General features: G+C 48.6%; 1 protein-coding gene across 1 annotated transcript in view; it reads right to left on the reverse strand.

The window, feature by feature from the left end:
* Positions 1 to 19,820, reverse strand: part of LOC149337265 (uncharacterized) — a 95,246-nt gene extending 75,426 nt beyond the window's left edge. Inside the window, exon 1 of the mRNA XM_089554850.1 lies at positions 19,719 to 19,820. Coding sequence (XP_089410976.1) covers positions 19,719 to 19,820 — 102 coding nt within the window. The remainder of the gene's footprint in view (positions 1 to 19,718) is intronic.
* Between the last annotated feature and the right edge of the window lie 2,676 nt (positions 19,821 to 22,496).

Below are 22,496 nucleotides of genomic sequence, written 5' to 3' on the forward strand. Positions count from 1 at the left end.
GACGCCAGGGTCGCCGATGGGAGGGTGTGGCTGGCTGGTGACGGGAAGCGCGCGTCGTCCGCACATCGAGGAGTCGTCTCCGTTACACCTGCCCGCACTTCAAGTCGCCTGTCAGGCGAAGCGGCGTGACTTTGTTCGGTACGTCCACCAGGTCGCCCGACGCCATGCTCGACTCGTCGCTGCTGCTCACGGTGTCGTAGGTGCCAGTGCCGGGAAGCGGCGCCAAGGGTTCGGCAAAAACTGCAGCGAACGGCTCCACCTCGTTTGAAGGCGTTACCTCGCGCTGCTCCTTCACGGGCACCTCCGTCGCGGGGGCGTGCTCAGGCTCCCTCGGGCTGCTGGTCGTAGGGTCCGCGTCGGCAACAGGCGTCCGGACGGTTGGTGTGCTCCGCGTTTCTGCGGCCACGTTGTCCTTGCTCGGTTCCTTCCTCGAGGCGGCGGCCGCCGCATAGGACCGTGGTCGCAGGCAATCCGCTGTGGCGTGGCTTCCGCCGCAGCGCCTGTAAGCCGCTCCGCATCCGGCCGTGTCGTGGCCGAACACCTCGCAGCGAGCGCACCGCGGCGTTCGACACGCCGCGCCGATGTGGCCGTCCTGCCCGCAGCGGGAACACACCTTCCGGACGCCTCGGTAGTCAAACATGATGCGGTGGCCCTGGACGTTCAGAAAGTTCGGCACCGCCTGCTTCATCTCGATCCGGACCACGCGCGTCCCGTTGCCGACGTGACGACGGCCCTTGAGAACGGGGTGGGTGATGTCCAGCACCTTCCCGTAGGAGCTCAGTGCCGCCGCCAGCGCCGCATCTCCCACGTACAGCGGCACACGAAAAGCCGTCACGTGGACCACGGCGGGACCCACGCAGGCTACTGGGACGGAAGTGCCGTTCACGTTGAAGGCGCCTTCCACTAGCATCTTCTCCGCCGCCGCAGCCGAGGCCAAGGCGACGCAGAACTTCATGCCTCCATGGTGCTGGAGGCTCTCTAGCCCTTTCGGGCCGACAACCGACTCGATGCCGTCGACGATGTCGTCAGCCGTCGCGTCGGAAGTAACTTGAAACTGAAAACAGTGCGGCTTTGGGGGCGGCGCACGGAACACCGGAGGGGCAGCAGGTCCCGGGCTTCCCATGACGTCACGGGCGGCCGACTGGGCTGCTGCTTGAAGCTCACGAAGTTGCCCAAGCACCGGCAAAGGCACGGCGCCTGGGCGGGGAGGCTGGTTGCGGAACCTCCGGGTCGCAGTGGATCCGGGGCCCGCCTGCACTTGTCGTTGAAACTTCTCAGGAAGCCAGCGCCGAAAAAAAACTTCGCTGGTTCTGGACGAGCTCGGGCATAGAAAGAGAAGTTTATTTTTTCTAATGTCAACAAAAGTACAAAACAAAACGGCTGTACTCAATGCTCTGATCAGTCAAGCACATGCGCAGTGACGAAGCACTGAGCACGTCAATAAGGCAGTAAGAAAGCCGACACTCGACCGCCGCGCAGGACGATGAAATATGTCGACCATTTGCGCAAGAACTCTGCCTCACTCATTGACAGTGCGTCCACGCATGCTTGCTCAAAGAGCCGCGTGCGGAGGCGCTGCAACATTGGAAACACTGCTCTTTGCGGACGCCCATTTAAGGAAGCCGCTCCACGCTGCCGCCACATAACGAACATGCCGACACACAAGAGCATATTTGTGAACAGTTCGCGTGAACTAGTGCGCGCTTTGAGGCAGGTTAAAAACATGCGTGACACCAGTATCCAAAAGGTGCGCGCAACTACACACTCAAACATAGCGTGCCGCAATGTTTCTAAGAGACCGCATTGCGGGCATCGGGCGGAGGGCGCCACGCCCCAAGCCGCAAGGCGGTCTCTAGTGGGCAGGACCCGCCAGCCTCGCAACCAGCCGAAGTCCCTGATATCTGCAGGAAGTGCAGGTGAGGTCAGTTGGCGCCAGCGCGCCCGTCTCGTTTTCTGGAGTTGTTCGCGGGTGAGCTCTGCTACCGTTAGTGCCTCACACACCCTGGAGGGCGGGGTTTCATCAACATCCAGATCGGGCACGCTGGCAGACAACGACGCCAGTGTGCGACGCACATTAACGAAGAATGCCGGCGGCTGCTCGGCTGTTGGGCCAACCACGTGTTGTGTAAAAACACATTACGCGCTGTACCCAGAAAGTATGCGATGAGTGTTCTCCCGGGATAGTCTGGGTTGCGCACAAGATCGCGTACTCCTCGCAAGGCTAGCACATTACACATGGTGAGGATGCAAGGTATACTAAACCCACCCATGTACGATGGAAGGCGCATGAACATTCGTGACACAAGTTCGGTTTTGCCCGCCCAAACGAAAGAACCACAGGCCGAGGTTAGCCTGCGAGCAAACGTGCGCGGTGGGTCTGCGACGCGGGCGACAAAAACACATGCGGCTAGGATTGTAGACTTAACTATATAGCAGCGCTCTGCCATTGAAAGGCGGAAAGTTGACGCCACCGAGAGGCGTTTCTCAGCATTCGTGCGGAGGTTTGTCCAGGTTTCGCGGGCTACTTCTCCGCTGACGAGGAATACCACTCCCAGGACTTTCACTCCCTGCACCCACTCCACTTCGCCCGCAAGGTTCGGTGTGAAGGTGCCAAACCTTAGCGCCTTGCTTTTTATCCTGTTCAATAGGGCCACCGATATCTCGCTGTACTCGAGAAACAGCCGCGAAAAGGCTGCGTAGCTATCCTCGTCCTTGAAGAAAAGCAACACGTCGTCGGCGTAGGCTGAAACCTTGATTTGACCCTGGCCAGGCAGAGGTAAGTCGCGTATGGAAGGGCTGTTGCTAATGCGCCGGATGAGTGGATCCAGGCATAACACGAAGAACGTTGGGGAGAGATGGCATCCTTGCCTTATGCCCCGGGTGACTGAGAAGGGAGCGCTCTGGTGGCCGTTAACGGAGAGACGAGCATTCAGGTCTGCGTAAAGTAAGCGCAGCCTGCTGACAATTTGCGGTGGGAATCCGAAGGCTTCGAGGACTCCGAACAGATACGAGTGTTTCACCCGATCGAATGCTTTCGCCTGATCAAGCGAAACAAAGCACCCGCTGAAGCCCGTCCTGCTGGCAAATGTGAACAGGTCTCTTGTGAGTGTCAGTGCATCAAACACAGAGCGGTCAGGCACGCTGCTGTTTTGAGCCCGGTGAATTAGGTGAGGCAGAATCGTCCGCATTCTTTTGTTTAGTAAAGATGCGACGATTTTGTAGTCTGCGTTTAGGAGGCTTATGGGCCGCCATGCTTGCGGGTCGGAGGGTCACCGCCCGCTTTCGGAATGAGTATGATGCGACATTCGCGGAAAGAGTTTGGACGTAACCCATCCACGAGGAAGCCGTTGACCATCTTCAGGAGCGCTCCTTGGATCTCGTAAAAAAACTGAATAAAAACTTGTTGGAATGCCGTCTAGATCGGGGGCAGAGGCTGCATTCATACTCTGCAGGATGGCGTGCAGCTCTTGGCTTGTGGCTGGTGCGCAAAGGTTTTCATGCAACTCTTCAGCTACTCGTGCCAAGTTTCCAAAAAAGCTTTGTAGAAGCCTGTCATAACCATCTTGAAGATTTAGCCAACTGTCCGTAGAGAACAGGTTCGAGAAGTGACTTGCAAAGATTGTGCAGATATCGGACGCGGTTTTGCTTTGGGTGCCGTCTGGGAGTGTCATGAAAGGCACAGAAGCGGGAGCGAATTCCTCTGCCGTGCCTGCGCGTACGTGTCGTAGCACAACCGGGTCTTATATAGGCCGCCCGAGCTGGTGTGCGCGACTAGCTGCCCGTGATGACTGGCAGAGTACCACGTGGTAACGTGCTTTGAGTAGGCTCAGGTAATCGCTCATGGCAAAAGTTAAGGGTGCTCCCCTTTGCGCTATACGGATGCGCTTGAGGGTGTCATTCAGTGCATGAGTTACCCGGCGTCTGCGGTCTTGACCGGCTGCCACCAGAGTTGCCTGCCAACGAGCCTTGAGTGTGTCCCATGAATCAGTCGCAACGAAGCTTTTGCACGATGCGGCCAACGCCGTACGCAGCGACGCCACGCTTTCCGGGTCCGCCAGTAGGCTCGTGTCCATGCGCCACGTAACAGTACGTGGGGTGTCCTCACCAAAGTCGAGCCTGACTGACAAGGGGTGGTGATCGGAAATCACCGGCGTGCCTGCAGGGAACGCGCGAACTTCGCAGCTGACGACAAAAGAAGCGAGCTCTGGTGGAAAATAGAATTTATCTAGCCGACTCGCTGACTGTGCTCTCTCCCACGTCGCTCCAAAGGCATCCCCATGAAGCTGCACCCACGCGTCAGACAAGCGGAACTGAGTCACGAGATCGCGGAGCACGGGGGAACCGCAATAACGGCGACCGTGACCCTGTCCGCGGACGTCACGGTCGATGTTAAGTACACAATTGAAGTCACCGACGAAGAAAGTGGGGTAGGGATAAAAGAGGAATGAGTCGAGGCGCTCAAAAAAAATCAGAACTGCTAGTCTGCCGTGCTGGCGCGTATACAACCAACGCACGTACCCGCCGCTGGTTTAGTGTGAAGTCGAGCGCAAGAGTGCGGCCGTCCAGCCCGAAAGTGCAATGAGCACCCGCGCGCAGGCAGGGGTTTACAAAAACGACACCAACACCGCACATATGAAAATCAGTCAACGAAAAATAAGCAAAAACAGAAAACCGGGTGGTGAAATTCAGCACACCAAGTGAAGTACGGAAGTTGCATTCCTGTAAAAACAGGATGTCGACGCCCCTAGCCCTGGAAAAGTGCATCACCGCTCTCTGTCTGTCTACGGATTGAAATCCCCGAACATTTAGGGAGAGGAGATGCACAACCGCCATGACTGCCAAGAGTACCGACGGCATAGCATACAACCTAAAGATTCTCCTCGGATTCCGATGATTGGGGGTGGGCACGCTTGGAGTAGGGTCTTGAGAAGTCCATATTTTCGGGGTCGTCAGCGCTTGTGGCCTTGCTCACCGGTTGCTGCGGGGTTTTGGCGACGCTCGCAGCTGAAGCTGATGCCGACGCCAGGGTCGCCGATGGGAGGGTGTGGCTGGCTGGTGACGGGAAGCGCGCGTCGTCCGCACCTCGAGGAGTCGTCGGCCCTGACAGCTGCCCGCACGTCAAGTCGCCTGTCAGGCGAAGCGGCGTGACTTTGTCTGGTACGTCCACCAGGTCGCCCGACGCCACGCTCGACTCGTCGCCGCTGCTCACGGTGTCGTAGGTGTCTGTGCCGGGAAGCGGCGGCAAGGGCTCGGTGAAAACTGCAGCGAACGGCTCCACCTCGTTTGAAGGCGTCCCCTCGCGCTGCTCCTTCACGGGCACCTCCGTCGCGGGGGCGGGCTCGGTCTCGCTCGGGCGGCTGGTCTTTGGGCCTGCGTCGGCAACAGGCGTACGGACGGTTGGTGGGCTCCGCGTTCCTGCGGCCACGTTGTCCTTACTCGGTTTCTTCCTCGAGGCGGCGGCCGCCGCATAGGACCGTGGCCGCAGGCAGTCCGCTGTGGCGTGGCTTCCACCGCAGGGCCTGCAGGCCGCTCCGCATCCGGCCGTGTCGTGGCCGAACACCTCGCAGCGAGCGCACCGCGGCGTTCGACACGACGCGCCGATGTGGCCGTCCTGCCCGCTGCGGGAACAGACCTTCCGGACGCCTCGGTAGTCAAACATGACGCGGTGGCCCTGGACGGTCAAGAAGTTCGGCACCGCCTGCTTCATCTCGATCCGGACCACGCGCGTCCCGTTGCCGACGTGACGACGGCCCTTGAGGACGGGATGGGTGATGTCAAGCACCTTGCCGTAGGAGCTCAGTGCCGCCGCCAGCGCCGCGTCTCCCACGAACAGCGGCACACGAAAAGCCGTCACGTGGACCACGGCAGGACCCACGCAGGCTACTGGGACGGAAGTGCCGTTCACATTGAAGGCGCCTTCCACGAGCATCTTCTCCGCCGCCGCAGCCGAGGCCATGGCGACGCAGAACTTCATGCCTCCATGGTACTGGAGGCTCTCTAGCCCTTTCGGGCCGACAACCGACTCGATGCCGTCGACGATGTCGTCAGCAGTCGCGTCGGAAGTAACTGAAAACTGGAAACAGTGCGCCTTTGGGGGCGGCGCACGGTACACCGGAGGGGCAGCAGGTCCCGGGCCTCCCATTACGTCACGGGTGGCCGACTGGGCTGCTGCTTGAAGGTCTCGAAGTTGCCCGAGCACCGGCAAAGGCACGGCGCCTGGGCTGGGAGGCTGGTTGCGGAACCTCGGGGTCGCAGTGGATCCGAGGCCCGCCTGCACTTCTCAAAACTTCTCAGCAAGCCAGCGCTGAAAAAATCTTCGCTGGGTCTGGACGAGCTCGGGCAGCAACTAGCGTGCTCGGCGGTCGTCGAACTATGAATGCCCGCTGCTCGCGGCATCGTTCAATTTAAAGCGGGCAAGGAAACTTCGAGATAACAGGTCGAGATCATCTAGAGTAATCTGGAAACACGTAGATGCAGCTGTTCATGGCTGTGAACAATCGAGATAAGTCCGATCGCTTCTCGCGTCACGAACAAAAATGACAACACCCCTTTTCTGCGGCCTTGCGCGAACGAACGGACACGACAATGATACGTGGCAAGCTAGTAGTTTAACTGCTGGTAAAGCTAGTCGTAAATTACGACGAAGGTAGCCGAGAGTTTTATGAGCATTGTTAATTATCCGCGTTATATGGATAGACCAGTTAAGGGTACTCGAGATGTAAACACCAAGATACTTAATGGAATTGCGGGGCAAGACAATAGAACCGTTTAGAAGATAATTTGGGGATTAGGTCATTCACGGATTCGTAAGAGTATCGCTAGGTGATAGCTAACTAGGTGAACAACGGGTATACTGTGATGATCATGATGGAGCAAAAAGTCATGACATCGATATGAGCTGAAGGTTATAATACGTATGATTTGACATTGAATATTTATTTATTTAAAATACTCTCAGGGTCATCCGGCATTATAGAGGGGTATGGCTATTGCAAAGTAACAAAACATCGAAATATAAGCATAATATTACAGAATGTGCTTAGCCATACAATGTTAGCAAATGCATTCTTGAATACACGGTGGTCATTCATCAGTGCCAGAGATGCGGCAAGGTGATTCCACTCGTCGGAGGTCCGGGTAAACGCAAATGAAAGTAGGTTTTCGTTCCTCAGAATGGTGTTCCAACCTTGTGGCCGCTATCCATCCGTGGTGACACGCACTGTGGGGATGAGATAAGTTCTTTGCGCAGGTAAGAATGATCAAAGAGTTTATGAAAAAAGCGAAGACAGTATTCTTCAACGAGACGGAAGGGATGGCAGACCGAAACTAGCTTTCATGCTGATGGTGCTTGCAGTTCTCTTGTTGTTAGAACGAATGGGGCAGCTGTATTTTGGACCATCTGAAATGAGGGCGTTAAGCTCTGGTGATAAGCATTCCATATTGATTCTGCGTATTCGAATTTAGGCGAATTGAGTGTTTTGCAGCGCAAAAGCTTCAGAGATGAAGGTGCTTTAACAAAGTTACGGCGAAGAAATCAAAGATTCTTGATAGCGTTGTTAACGGCATGTGCAACATGAGCAGTCCAGGTAAGGTCATTAGTAATGTGAAAGATGTACAGAGTGTACAGAGTCTAAAGACAAGAAATTGAAATAATGAGAAGACAAGTTATTAGTCACCGAAAACACGCGCATGAAAATTCACTTAGTAATATTAAGGTCCACTAGCCAAGATTTACACCAGGTTGAAATGGAGGCGGGGTCGGATTGAAGCATTAGTATGTAGGAACCACATATTTCCCTGAGTATTGAGCAGTGGTCAGCGAATACTATATGAATTGCTGATAGAAGAATGTTTCACAAGTTTGTACATAAGGTTTTTCCTGTTTGACAACGGATTGATGTTACTGTTGATATAGTTATGATACATTATGATGGTATTAGTTTTGATAGCTTGATATTAAGTATGTACTTATCTGCTGAATCCTTAATTTTGATTGGCAATGAACAAGTCCCCTTTCGATTCAATAAACCCGTCCAACTGCTGTAACTGTGATAACTGCGTGTGGTAGGTGTCCCCCATGACATATTACAGAAAGTGTAGCGACTGTGAATGAATGCGTAATGACCTAAAGAACTGACTCAAAGGTGCCTTTTTATCAACAGACTTGCTCTCGCCCAGAACCTAGAGCAAATGGTCATGCATCATATGTAGTATGCCTGCTGTAAACGGTAGATGAAATGAGCTGGTCGTCATGACGGCCATAAGGCTGCGGCAGGATTTCCGCCATGGGCTTTACAAATATGAGATATTTATTATCATTTTCTGAACCTACCGCAATAGCTGTCAACAAATAGCCCAGTTCTTTTAAACCAACACTGTTTAACCAACAAAATGGTGTCTCCCAGTCTGCAACATTATTTTCTTCCTGAAAACTAAGTTACTTACTTGGGAGATGTTTGATATCTATATGTAATATTTCCGCTGAGAAAAGTTACAAACGGTTTTGTCTGAAAGGGTTACATTAAAGTACCATTTACCTACATCTTTCTATGGGACTGAAAAAAAGTTCGATAAATACAGCACATGCTCGTAATGACGGTGTATTTTAACCGCTCTAAGTTGTGTTCTCTGAACCGAATATCCGCTCGCCTCCGCAGCGCAGTTCCTTACCAAGCTTTGCGGCTGCAGTGGTTTCAAGATACACGACTTTTCGGGCTTTCTTAAAGGGCCGCTGAAAATACATAAAAACGGCACTTTACTCCAGACGTTTCAGCCCGCTTTTTTTAAACACAATCTACAGCATCCGAATGTGCACTTTTTTCGGAAAGTAATATAAAAATATAATTATTTTCTTTACTATTTCATTAATTTGGTAGAGGGAGAACGCGTACTGCCGCATGGCCACAAGAGAGATAACAGCTTTCAGTTGGTTTAAGTTTACGAGGATTATCCGTTGTTTCTATAAATTTGTCATACATAGGGGGAAGGCTTGATATATCTGCGCAATAGTGTGTGGCGCCCATAACAAAGAAGCGATGGGTCTTCTGCGTGGCTGGCATCGCCGAGTACGCGGAAGATAGAGAGAATGAGGTAGATGTGCCCCGTGCTCAGCTAGCGATCCCAGCTGACTTCAGTCGCCCGTTTCGGTATGCATAAACCCCGCTGGCAACATCTTGGCGGTGGGTGCCGGGTATATAGGTCCCTTGAAGACGGATCGCCAAGGCGTCTACACCGCAACTTCGCCGGAGTTGTCGCCGTGCTGGTCTGCCGCTTTCTGTGCCCATGATTCAATGGACGGCAACTCGCCGAGGTCCGTGCCCAGCGGTTGGTTGCAGCCTTACCGGGAGCCATTCGTGGGCTCAAAAATCGATGACGTGGATGATGGCCTACACGCTATCAGCGAGTGAGCCACTACAAAAAGTGGGACTTCTCCGCCCTGTTTACCAACGTCTTCTCACTTACCGACCCGGCCCTAAATTCCTATGCAGCCACTTAGAGTTTTTCACATCATGGGACCACCTTTAGACGAATCGGCTTTCTCACTCTATTTCGAAACAGAAGCGAGCTGAACATTCGCTTTCGCACAGTGTTCAACTTCCTTATGAGAAATTTAATAAATAAATTGCGAAAATATTGAAATTATGCGTGGTTGCCTTCCTTGTGTGGCTGAAAGGACAAAGTTAGACCCTTGCTTAAATGATTTGCCGAAGGCATCTACAGTTTTTTTATCGGCAAAGAAAGCCTGTAGCCTTTGTCTAACGTTGTCCAGCACTGCCGCACGTTTGAGACGTTGAAGATGCGTCGCATTACACGAAATTCGGACGTTTGGCCAGAGCGACGACGATGCCAGGTATTGGCACAATATTGTAATGTAACCTGCCATCCACGAACGACGAGATCGTTAGGGAAAAATTAAACAGGTCGCTCGAACTCACTTGGTGCTCCCTGCCGCGTATCCCACAGTCCCGCCTCTGCTAGGCACCGTTAACACGGCGGACTTTGAGGAAGACTGGGTGTCTCGGAGGTTCTGGCTGATCAACATACTACGATCGCCCTCCGAACACCGGCCTGGCACCGGCGCTAGCATACGCCGATCGCATATGACGAGAACGCTGAACCCAATACTTCGAACGGTTGTTACTTGCCGGTGTAGCATGCTCCCAATCTCTCTCTTGTGCGTTAACCCTGTGGTCAGCCCGGTCACATCGCGTGATGATCACACTCCACTAACAGTTCTCGATTGCCATGAAGGAAGCTTTGTGGACGGAGAAATAGATGGATACATGCTGGACTTGCAGCACTAATGCCTGGCTCTCAAAAACGATGTCTGCGCAAGTATTACGTGAGGTTGTCACATCATTGAAAGCCGTTACGAGCGAGAGTAACGGGACGTTCTCCCGCATAAGTGGTAAGAAATTCCCGCTTATATTTATATCTACATTAAAGTCCGCACCCACCGTGGCAGGTGGCAGCGGTTCTGGCACAACGTTGTCAATGCCAAAGCATGCAGCGCACGTCTGTCACTACCGTCACGTGGCTTAAAGCACGATTGAGATGTCCACTGTTCCAAGAGGGCAATTATGCGCCTTCCCTCTGGTTCAGGTGTCCACCTAGATGTGTACGACAGATAGTGCGCATTTGCTTTCCTCAAAATCCAATTACCAATTTTCTCTTCTGCTTTCCAAGGCCCCGCTCTATTGGTTTAATAGCGCTGGAAGACCCATACTGCGCATTCCGTTTCCTCAGAAAAAAACCAACGGCGCTTTGGAAATTCTAAAGTGTGCTTGGCCTTGTGGTCAACCCACTGCCACTTCCCCGAGCCGGTTGGCGCGGAAACACTGAGCCGCTCCGGAGCCATGCGTCTCACTCACTCGCCTAGAGTGAGACATCTGACGATGGAGCGTCGGTGCAGCTGCTACCGCTGACGCGCGTGCGCTTCATCTACCGGTACTCTGTGACGTCATGGTTGCTATGCACAGCTACGCGCCCACCGGCGTGCCGGTTGCTGAGTAGGCGAGGAGGTTGCGCTTTTACCATCTCTTTTCCATGCTCCCGCTCCGTTCCTTTCGCAGCTTAAAGGGTGTCCACTGCTGGCTACCACTGACAACGGCGATGCCGTGAAACTCAGAAAGGGGTGCCAAAGAGCTGCGCTCTAAAATGCCATTTCAGCTTTGACGAACATCGTTTCATCGGACATGTTATCAGTGCGCACTGCGTTCTTCCGTATCCAGAAAAGACCGGTGCCACCTCCGACTTCCAAGGACCAACTTAAAAGAAGGCCCTGTGCTGTACTCTTGGCCTCTGCTCTGACTACCGACGCTTTATCCAAGATCTCTTCAGTGTAGCTTAACATTTAACAACGCTGACTAGAGACGACACACTTCACGCCGTGAAGGGGCCAAGAGAAAAGCTTTCGAAGGGCTCTCCAACCGCCTGAAAAGGCTACCATACTCGCCCGTTTCTATGAAGCAGCTGAAAGCGGCATACATAATGAGGCCAGGAACATCGGCCTTGAAGCGGCCCGGATACGATGGCACGACGGTGCCAAACGAGAGAACGCTTACGTGATCCGAGAATTTTCACGATCGGAATGTAACCACACAACGACTGATAACCGCCTTCAGTACTGTGGTTCTTCAGCAAGTTTCGACCAAACTTCTACGGAAGGCACTTTAGCGTTGTCAAATGCCACTATCCGTTATTTTGGCTGGTCGGCCTCAAAATACTCGACCGGCCAGTTGGCGAAATAGAGCCCCCGTTTACAGGATTACGAGGTATTGGTCGTGTACAAATCGAGGCGGAAGCAGCAAATATGGATTTCTTATCACGCTCGCCCAGGAAATCGGGGGATTTTCCTTTCATTAGGGCTGTTTTTACAATCGATATAATGGGGATTCTAAGGGCGATCCCTTGGTTAGCGCCGCTCATGGCGTACCTGGAATGCTGCAATGTTCCTATTCCACGTGTTTCCCTTTGTAGCCTGCAACCCTTCACTCTGCGAAGTGGCGTTCTCTACAAGAGACGCACCTCTTCGTCTTCCTATTCCAGTTGCGACCCAATATCTTCAGCGCGTGGCACGACGAGCCATCTGCCGCCCTTCTGAGAGTGAGCCGTACTACCTTAGTAAAGATTCGCCACAGGTGCTATTGGCCCAGAATCCCTCCACCAGTGTGGACGTACGTTAAAACCTGTTGCGACTGCCAACGCTGTATGTCTCGACGATTAAACTTGGCGGATTTCTCCACCACAGAGCGCCTGCGAAGGCTACTGTCATACAAGTGAGAAAGCACCTACTTGGTCCTTTTCCGAAGTAATCCCCTTGAATCCGTTGGACTGCTGCCGAGACGGAATATATGATGCGCAGTGCTGAGGCACCATCGCTTTCAAATGGAGCTGCTATAGAATTAGCTGCGTTTTGTGCATACATTGCCCCCGATTGCCTGCCATGAAAAATTCGCGATAATATATACCATTAGCACAAAAGCGGACATCTGTCGTCTGCCTTGTAAGGGGCGAAATTTGGAGGAGGTCAGAACGCCCTTGCGTGATGTCATAACGTGTATACCAAAACGTATAGCCATGAATTGTGAATCGTTGCATGCTGTGTCCTAGCAATCATGATTTGTAGTCATAATCATGATTCTGTCATTTTGGAACATAACATCAATCAGCACTTTACAAGCAACATAATCTAAAGCGTATACAGTTTGTACAAAGTATGCGTAGTGATAAGCGTATTTATACTCATTATTCATGACTCATAATCACTCTGCAGCATAGCTCGACTCAGCACCTTACTTCTACAACACAGCATGACTAAGCTCGTTATAGATTAATATTACGTCAGCGTTCTCCCAAGCTTCTGGCATGCTCGATGTCATAAGGCATTGCGTATAAAGGCTGGCTAGTTTTGCTAGCTCATTTTCTCCTACATCCTTCAACAGATTTGTTGCTCACCGATCTTCACCAATTTCTTTCCCCATTTTGCATTGGTCCTGAAGGTGCAATACCAACTCGCCCACTATGCTATGTTGCTACAAGGTTTCTTTACTTCCGTTTTCGTTACTGGCCGCGTATCTCATTGCTGAGTCGTACTCCCTATCTGATTTACATTCCAATTGTTTTGGCTACTGTATAAAGTTGTGTAGAAACTACGGCTACTTTAACTATCTTATCATTATAGATAGAGACATTGCCCTCTTTTTCTCTTAATGCATAGATATGAATTTTGCCTGTTTAGTTTCCTCTTCACCGCTTTAAGGCAACCTCCGTTTTTTAGATCATGTTTCATTCTATCCGAAATCAACTTCCTTGCGTCCGTTACCTTGTGATTGTTGTTTAACTTTGATAGATACGACAGTTCTATTCAGTTTGTGGGTCTTGATGCTTTCATGCTTTGACATTTCTAAATCAGGTGTTTTTGCTTCTGAGACAGCTTCAAGGTATCCTAGCGCCTACTTCTATTGCGCACTCCGTAATAACAGTTATGAGAATACTGCTGATTGCTTCGACATAAGTCTCGGCTTCATCAGTTTTAGCCGAATAATCTGTTCTGAGGTGATATCCTGAATTTCTCTAATTTCCCTCTTGCCACTAACTCCTTGATGGGTGTGTGCCTCACTAGTTTCTTCCGTTCCCACTTCCTGTCGAAGCTAATACGAGATCTTACCGTCCTGTGGTCGCTACAGCGTAGCATTCCGAAGACCTCTATATCCTGCACCATGCCAGTGTGAATGCGCAATAAGCAGCCACTTTACTACTTATTTCACAAGTAACGTAATGTAAGGTGCATATGGTTGAGTTAAAATTATGCATATTGATGCATCATGTACATAGCCATGACCTATAACGCACAGCCATTCTGCAACGTAGCATGACTAAGCACTTTTCGAGCAACGTAATATAACTTGTGCACATTTTGTACAAATATTATGCATGTTCATGCGTCCTAGTCGTGGTCATGGCTCATTTTCATTTTGCAATGGAGCAGGGCTTAACAATTTTTGAGTATTGTAAAGTAAGGTATATTGAGTTTGTACCAAGTATGCATACTCATACAACGCAGTCCTAGTCAGTACTCATGACTTATTTATTCTATTCTGGAATGTAGCAGCTATCAGCACTTTAATGGTTTCGCCTTCTCACAAGTAAATGGTCTTAAGTGTGTCTGGTAATTTTTTTTGAACAGAAACAAAGGTTTTATCTACAAGCACATGCACTGAGCTGATTTTTTTTCTTTTTTACTAAGAGGATTTTTTCCGCGGCAGTGAAGGTGAACCACGTTGAACGGCGCTCTTGCAGCGTTTCTTCCGTGTAAGAAACGGCGTGCTGAATTTCATTTGGGGTGGTTATTGTTTGACATACGGCTGCAGTGCACAGGTGAATATTGTCCAGTTCAGCCCAATGCTCTTTGCTCAACCCATTCGTGTGCAGGAGCTCGTAAACGCTGTTCTTCACCTTCAGCTGATTCTTCGTAAAACACAGCACATTCGTCTTTTTTTTGTAACATGTTATTCAGCTGTTTTGCTGGTTTTCATGTTTCATATATTGCGCTTTGAAACACAGACACAGTGGGATGCAGCGCGCGCTTGTTGAGCAGTGAAAGCAGGAAATAAAACCGCGCTTTTTCTCAAACGAGGCTTACGTCGCCGTATCAAAGCATAAGAAAAGGCCTTTACCACCTCACAGACTTCTGGATCCGCTATACACGGCCCTGTGATTCCTAGAAGCCACACAGGGACCGTACCTTGTTCCGGCTCATTTTTTGCGCGCTTCGGTGCTGCGTGCCGTGCGCCTTCCACGGCGCGCATAAAGACGCGCGTGCACCCAGCCGAACCTCCATTGTAGCGAGTGTCAGGGGACTAAAGTATGAGCGCCGCATGCAGAATTTATCAAGCGCCTTATGTGCCCGCTCGAGAATGAGGGCGTAGTTTGTCGTCACTGGGCGCAGACTCGCAGCACAGCTCCAACATAGAGCTACTACATAGCTTCTAAAATTGCACATAGGTCCGCCATAGTGCTCTCGCAAACATCCAAATTATGAGAGAAAGCTGCAACAGGTGCATGCAGGAATCGGACTTGGTGATGTGGTTAGAGCAAGCGGGAGCATGATCCGCCTGGTTCTGGCGCGCGAACTTGCTTTATTCACGGCATATTAGTGTTGCATAAAGGACAGAGCTTGCCATTTATGCGTCGGCTACACCAAGGCCTATCTGAGTAAGTTACGAACAAAATACTCCCTGTCTGGTCGATCGGTGCCGCCATATGATGTAAACGCCACGAATAACGAAGGTTTTTTTTTTCTTCACAATCGGGCAACGCTTGTGATAAAAGTGCCTGCTATGGATAAAAAACGTCCTTTTCAGTGAACATGTGCACTCGGAAAACCCCACAAAGCACGAGAACAGTAGCCGTACGAATGGACTGTCAGGAACAGTCTAGCTTTACACGATGCGTAGTTAGTTCCTCCGAAATGCATGGATGCTTTTCAACCATGTGATCGCTTTTAGAACTAAACGCTCCAGCTGTGTAGAAAACGCAAACTCGCAAAAGTGCAAAACTAGGCACTTATACAGTAACTCTAGTCCAATATAGAGCTACTGCATATTCTACCAGCGGTAGCAGAGTTTCGCGTCGGTCCGCAGTCTTGCCTGTCAAGCAACCAAAGTTATGTGCAGGCGGCATCCCTAGCGCATCACCGATCGACTGAGGGCGCTTATCCGAGGTTTTTAAACCACTTTTTCGCTTGATCGAAACAGCTGACTGCTTAACAGAATCAAAAATATAGTCAAGAAAAAGCGCTGCTCTTTCTAGCGCGCGCCGTGAGCTGCGGCAGCAGACGATTCCCACAGTCGCTTTCCCCGAACTGTTTACATGATAAATTAAGGGCAGACTCAGTATTCTAAATGCGCCGTACAAATGCAGCATTCTTTCATCTTTGCGGCAACCGTTAATCGCCGGACCTGCGTTAACAACCTGTTTGTAGTACCCTTTGCTGAATCCGAAACTCCTGCAGAAAGTTATGAGCCGAACTAAAGGACACTATAAAATCCATAATACGGTTTACTCGAAACTGGATGAATGTTAGCATCTGAAGTAAACAATCAGATGCCTAAACATGTTTTCCATCGCTTAAAAATTGTTTGCCATTCAGGTTTTATGCCAACAGGGATAAATACGCAACGCAGAGCTGGTTGGTTGGTTTATGGGGTTTAACGTCCCAAAGCGACTAAGGCTATGAGAGACACCGTAGTGGAGGGCTCCGGAAATTTCGACCGCCTGGGGTTCTTTAACGTGCACTGATATCGCACAGTACACGGGCAGAGCTCTAATTTAGCGTTTCAATAGCATACACGAAAAAGCGCAGAGCCACAAGTCCAGCTTGTTTTATGTAAAAGAACCTCAATGCAACTTTTAGCAACAAAAAAAAAACGCGAGAGCTACGCACGCTGGACAGCCTGCAGCAGCTAACGTAAACAGCGGTTGGATAGCGTATACGCTTCGAACTTGGCCGGCTGTCAATCCAGTTCGCTACTAGCGGCGGCGTCGGGAACTACAAAAAGTGTCCCGAGCGTTGCCTTCTTCGCAGTACATGATTGTCTGGACACCACGTGATCGCGCTCTACCAATGGAGTCGCGAGCGGCGTTTTGAAAAGATACGCACAACTCTGCTACATTTGGTAGTATATACAGTAACTCTAGTGCAATAGAGATAGCATCGCCACGCTGCGACCCCACAGCCGCTCTTGCCACCGGATCCGCTGGCCGGGTATTTTTGAAAACTATAAATCGTGAGTTTTATGTAATTTTTTGCAATCCCTGTCGCAAGCCTCCAAGTTGACTAGCAGAAGTTCTCCATGTGCAACACGGAGAATAATATCGCCCGGAACGTTGTACGACGAACGGCTGCGTCACAATTTTTATACAAAAGTCGGGAGAACTGGTGTCGCTTGAGATCTGCCAGTTGTTTAATACGAGCAAATGGCGCACTTGAGGCGATGACGGAGGGAGGGGGTCTGCTGTGGGTATCTGTAGTGCATGCTCTCGTCGCGCTCGCCGCTTCGTGAGTTAGACGATGGCATTTGCGACGCTATCTTTTTGGGACAATGCAACGGTCTAAACCATCACGCTCGTTGACGAAATTTCGTCTAATAGGGCTAATAAAACTTTCACTTTATAAAAGTCAGCTGTTTCAAGGAAGCCCCCGAATTTTTTTGTATAATTATGCTTTCTGATATAAAAAGGCAGTTTCTACGGCGCAAATATCTTTGTGGTATATTAGAAAAGAGGTGATTAACGTTACCTAGTAAGAGGTGTAACTATAATTTATGATATCTACGTGTGTAATTGAAAAGGGTTGCATAGCCACTTCAGGCTCTTTGCGCGCATTTGTTATGGCTCCTGATTCATCTACATGCATTTGCCTCGAATGAAAAAAAAATTATTATAGTAGGGTGCAAGGGTAAAATTCGAAATTTTGCAGCCGGCCATAAATATTAGCCAAAGCAGTTGAGGGCACTTTCGGAAGTGCGACTACCCTTAGCACTATGACTAAAGAAAATTTGACGATACCGCTCCAACAGCACGATGTTTTGAGATCCCGGCGCGCAAATGAAATGCGGCCAGTGCACGTCATTCAATGTCGCAAGAGCCCTATGGATGTCTCTAACAGCGTATTTTAGCAATTTAGACGCGAGTTTCCATGAAATACATGATATATGGATACCCCTGCTGTATTATATCCTTTTCCGGCAATAACACTGAAGGCTCTTTGGAGCCATTAAAAAAAAATAGATATTGAATGTTTTATAGAAAACCAACACCGCAACTCTTGAAATTCTTTCATTGCTTTTTCATATATTTCTTGAGAAGAAATGAAATAAATACATGGGTTACAGTCCGACGGAATTATATATACGTAGGCGCAGAAGGTTCACATAGTTCACTAACTGTTTGATTACAAAGACTGACATCGATATGTTAATGAAGAGGCACATACCGGGTTTTTTAAGCATTTAGAGCTCGTTATTTTAAACTATCTGAGAGGTACATCGGTTTCGTCTGTGCAGGTCTATTGGGCCCGAACGCTTATTGAGCTCAGTGAAGAGACAATTATTTAACTAAAGTTGCCTAATCAACTTCTTTACTCTTTATTTCAAGGGCCAACATTATACCAGTAAATTGAAGGCTGTAAACGTACAAGCTTAGACCAGTTTTAACATTTTCTTTATTGGCAATGTGTTTCAAAATATTTAACGTCAAAAACCCGCGTTTTTGAGCTCGTAAACATTGCTTCCGGCTGAGCACATTTTAAACAGGCACGCTGGGCGTAATTTTGCCGCGGAAATTACGTTAACTGCTTCTACGGCATAAAATAGGCAAACGGCCTCCCTACTTTCTCAATTAAAAATGCGAGGGACGGCATTTTAAATATTTTTCGTTGCAGAAAGGCAACTTTACGACCTAAAAAATGCGTGTTTTAGACGTTGACGATTTCAAAATGCATTGCTGATGAACAAAATTTAAGAATTAGACACAGCTTTATGTTGACGGCCTTGAATTCCTTTTTATAACGCTGCCGCTTAAAATGAAAGGGAAAAAAGCTGATTAGTTAACTTTAGTTGATCGTTTAATCACCTAGGTTTATCGCGTATATAATATCCGCCCTGCTGTACCATCCATTTGCACAGACCGCAGCGACATATCTCTAGCAGGATTTAGAATTACGATCTGGAGAGAGTTAGAAAAATACCCAGTATACAGATAGATCACTAGAGGCCGTTAAGAAAGCGTGAGCGATTACATAAGTAAAATGACCGAGTGTATGACAAGATAAGAAAATTTTATATAGGCAGACATCATGATCAACATAATTAATATATATCTGTTAACGTATAATTACCTCTTCAGTATCCTTCCAACTTATACTGTAGATATACACACATATAGCAAAACATGGCTGGTTCTATGGGGTTTAACGCCACAAAGCGACTCAGGCTATGAGGGGCGGCGTAGTAGACGGCTCCAGGAATTTCTACCACCGGACGTTCTTGAAAGTGCGCTGGGATCGCAGAGTACACGGGCCTCTACATTTCGCCTCCTTCGAAATGAAAACCCTACGGCCGGTATCGAACCCGCGTCCTTTGCGTCAGCAGCTTAGCGCGATAACCACTGATCCACCGCGAAGAGGGGTACCTAAAGATGATTGGGTGGACTGAGAGATCGCTAGATAAATACTTCTTGGCGGACTACTAGGTAGTTAGACGGAGATGATTAGACGGACGGACGGGCGGATGGACGCAGGGACGGACGGACGGACGGAGACAGACAGACAGACAAGCTAGCAGGCAGGTAAGGATACAGGCAGGCAGGTAGGCTTATTGTAGGTGTGTAGGTAGGGAATAAGGTGGCAGAGAAAGAGTACCTGCTTGGGACGGATCACTATTGCTGTAGCATTCTATTTTTAAAGGAACGTTAAGCTTTGTGCGACGGCCACAGATGCGCAAAGTTATGCGCAAAGGAATCCCTAGAATTGCTGAACAGAGTCGTTAACGTTATCATATCGTACTTTTAAAGCTCCGCTTAAGTGTCTCCTGAAGTTTTTCTCGCTTTTCTGACAGTGCTTCTCCGGCAAACACTTATCAAGAAAGAAAAAGCCAACAAAGCGAAAATTTTTCCGACAGTGGAGAGTGGCAGGCGCCGCCGCTTTTTACACTTGCCTGGTAATAGACGTGGTATCCCTTCTGGGTACGCATGGCCGTCATTTCCTCAAATTGTTTGGTGCTGAGTTCCAGGTTAGAGTTGATCATTTCCAGTGCCATGGCTTCGAAGATACCAGTGAGCTTAACCCGGATGCCTGCTCCTTGAACAAGGGTATACGCTATAAAATGGCTCTCTTGGTTGCAACCCAAAATTGCGCCGATAACGCCGAGATGCTCTCTTTCTACTGGTGAGAATGGTTGCCTCACAGCAGCGCCGTTTTATTTATTGCCAGGTGTCTTAGCTATTCTAGCGCCGAACGTTCTCGAATCGGCGCGGAGCGCTCATGAAGGCTCATCTCGTTCCATAGCTGATTTACAATACCTGCCACTCATTCCATCCGCTCTGCCTAGCCATTGCAAATGTGCACTGGGGAAATAACTCATCTTACAAACAGCCAAGAATGTGGAACCTAGGCCTAGAAATTGCGCCTCTAAGCGCTGATGCGAAAGATAGCGTAAAAATTCTCAGTTCATTTTTGGCAGTGCCTGCCAATCTGGCGTTAAACGCCATATGTAATTTATTGAAATTTATTCTAGGATGCAAATTCATCAGTGACTTGCGTTAGTGATGGTTTTGAGATACCATAATTCAACAAAAATAAATGCTTGGCTTTTCTTGCGTAAAAAACCCGTTCTTTACACTAAATTCCCTTACAAAAATGGATATCAACTTTCTTTAGAATTTGTATTAACATTCTATTGACCCTAGTAACCTTGTAGTAACTTTTACATTCTATCAACAATTGTTCATACAACGTTGATAGAAGTTACTTCTTTGTATGTACTCCTGTCAATAGAAAGTTACTAGAAAATAATTTTTACATTCTATGTACCTTTGTCAATACAAAGTTGGTAGACTGTTACTTCTTTGTATTTACTCCTGTCAATAGAAAGTTACTAGAAAAGCTGGGTGCAGTTTGACACGTTGAGAGGAGTAAATGAACAAACTGCATGGTGTTCGAGGTGATTAACACTATCTTGTTCGCATAATCATGACGACATCTTACCTGATTGCATGGTGGAATCTGTTGCAGCTAGTCAACAATTTCACTATATCGAAAAGCGACCAACATTATTCGCAGCAAATGCGTTTGGAATGTAATCAGGATATGGGAAAACGTTTTAAAACAGAAGATATATTTCATTTTAATACTTTATGTTCTTTACGGACTGCTGTGAGCAGAAATACTCTAGAAAGTGACAAAACATTTTTGGTCATGCGAATAGATGCCTCAAATCATGTACTGTAGGCGAACACTTCAAAGCTATGAAAACAACCTTGAACACGAAACAAACATTACACTCACATTCCCTTAGCCAAGCATATTCTATTAACATTCGTTGATAGGAAGTTCATACAATTTCCTTACTGCTTTCTATGTACTGCTGTCAGTAGAAACATACTATAGACACCGACAGAACGTTTTATAATGAGAATAAATGCCTAAATTAATTAAGTACTCTAGCCTAACATGTCAATGCAACTAAAGCAACCTTGAACACGAAACAAACATTTGCAGTCACATTTTCTTAGGGCATATTTTATCAACATTTGTTGATAGAAAGTTCATACAATTTTCTTACTGCTTATATACTGCTGTCAATAGAAATATACTACGAACCGAGAAAGCATTTTGGTGATGCGAATAAACAAATAAAAGCCTAAAATAAACAAGTACTGTAGCCGACAACTTCAAACCGGCAACTTAACTAACCTTGAAGACGAAACAAAAATTTGCAATCACATTCCCATAGCCGAGCACTCTGTGGATTTTTAGAAATTTCAGTTCAATTTTCTCAATACTAGATTCACTGCTTTCGCATTTTCGAGTGCGGGGAAAAGGGCAAAGTTCATAACAGAACATTTATCCCGAAATTCAGAAACGTGCCTTGAATTGAAGACATTTAGTGACAATTTTTGATTGTATAAAGTCTACGAAAAAAGTTACCAGCAAACGAAATAATTTTGGTACAAAGTGAATGAATTCATAGAATACTCAAGTATTATTGCCTCGCACTTCAAGGAAATTAAAAGAACTTTAAGAAAAAATAGGAGCTAGTGACATATTATGTTACATAAGCGCAATGATGACTTCGTTACAGCGAATCAGTTTCGCTGATGGCTCATTCTACACGAAAACAATGCTTTCTGCTGCGTATTCGTCCTTAAATTATGTACTCAGGCAGTCATTAAACAGATTTAACATTTCAGAACTAACAAAGAATTTCAGCAGAGCTGTACAACAACTCTGCCAATTCGAAACACGTTGGTGTTGCTATTGTTGTAATTCTTGATAGGTCATATTTTAACATGCAGTTGAGCAGTGATGTACCGTACGACGGTGCTAAACACACTAGCATTAAGAGCGTTTCGCTCTGAGGTTTCAGAGGGATTATTGTTGCGAGCTACAAAAAAATTCAAGTTTAGCATTGCACCGATGTGTTTCCACACTCATTGAATGACACGTTCTCGCTAGCCCAAATGGCGCCCAAATTATATCACCAGCTTCCTGAACCTGCACCGCAAGCACACTTTCCCTGCACACTGCCCGCCATGCAAAAGTGCCCGGTACACTATGCCACTCCCCGTGGGAGCGCCCAATTTAAACCCTCGCACTACCCTCCTCCTCGAGCGACCAGCAATGGCTGATCGCACGGGACTGAAAAACCCCGCGCGAAAAGGGCCGCACCGCTTCGCGCTCTGAGTAAATTCTGTGTAACGTGTGCAGGCTTACA

This window comes from Amblyomma mixtum, chromosome 7 (assembly GCF_055824585.1).
Source record: "Amblyomma mixtum isolate Tamu chromosome 7, ASM5582458v1, whole genome shotgun sequence".
NCBI classification, from domain to species: Eukaryota; Metazoa; Arthropoda; class Arachnida; order Ixodida; family Ixodidae; genus Amblyomma; species Amblyomma mixtum.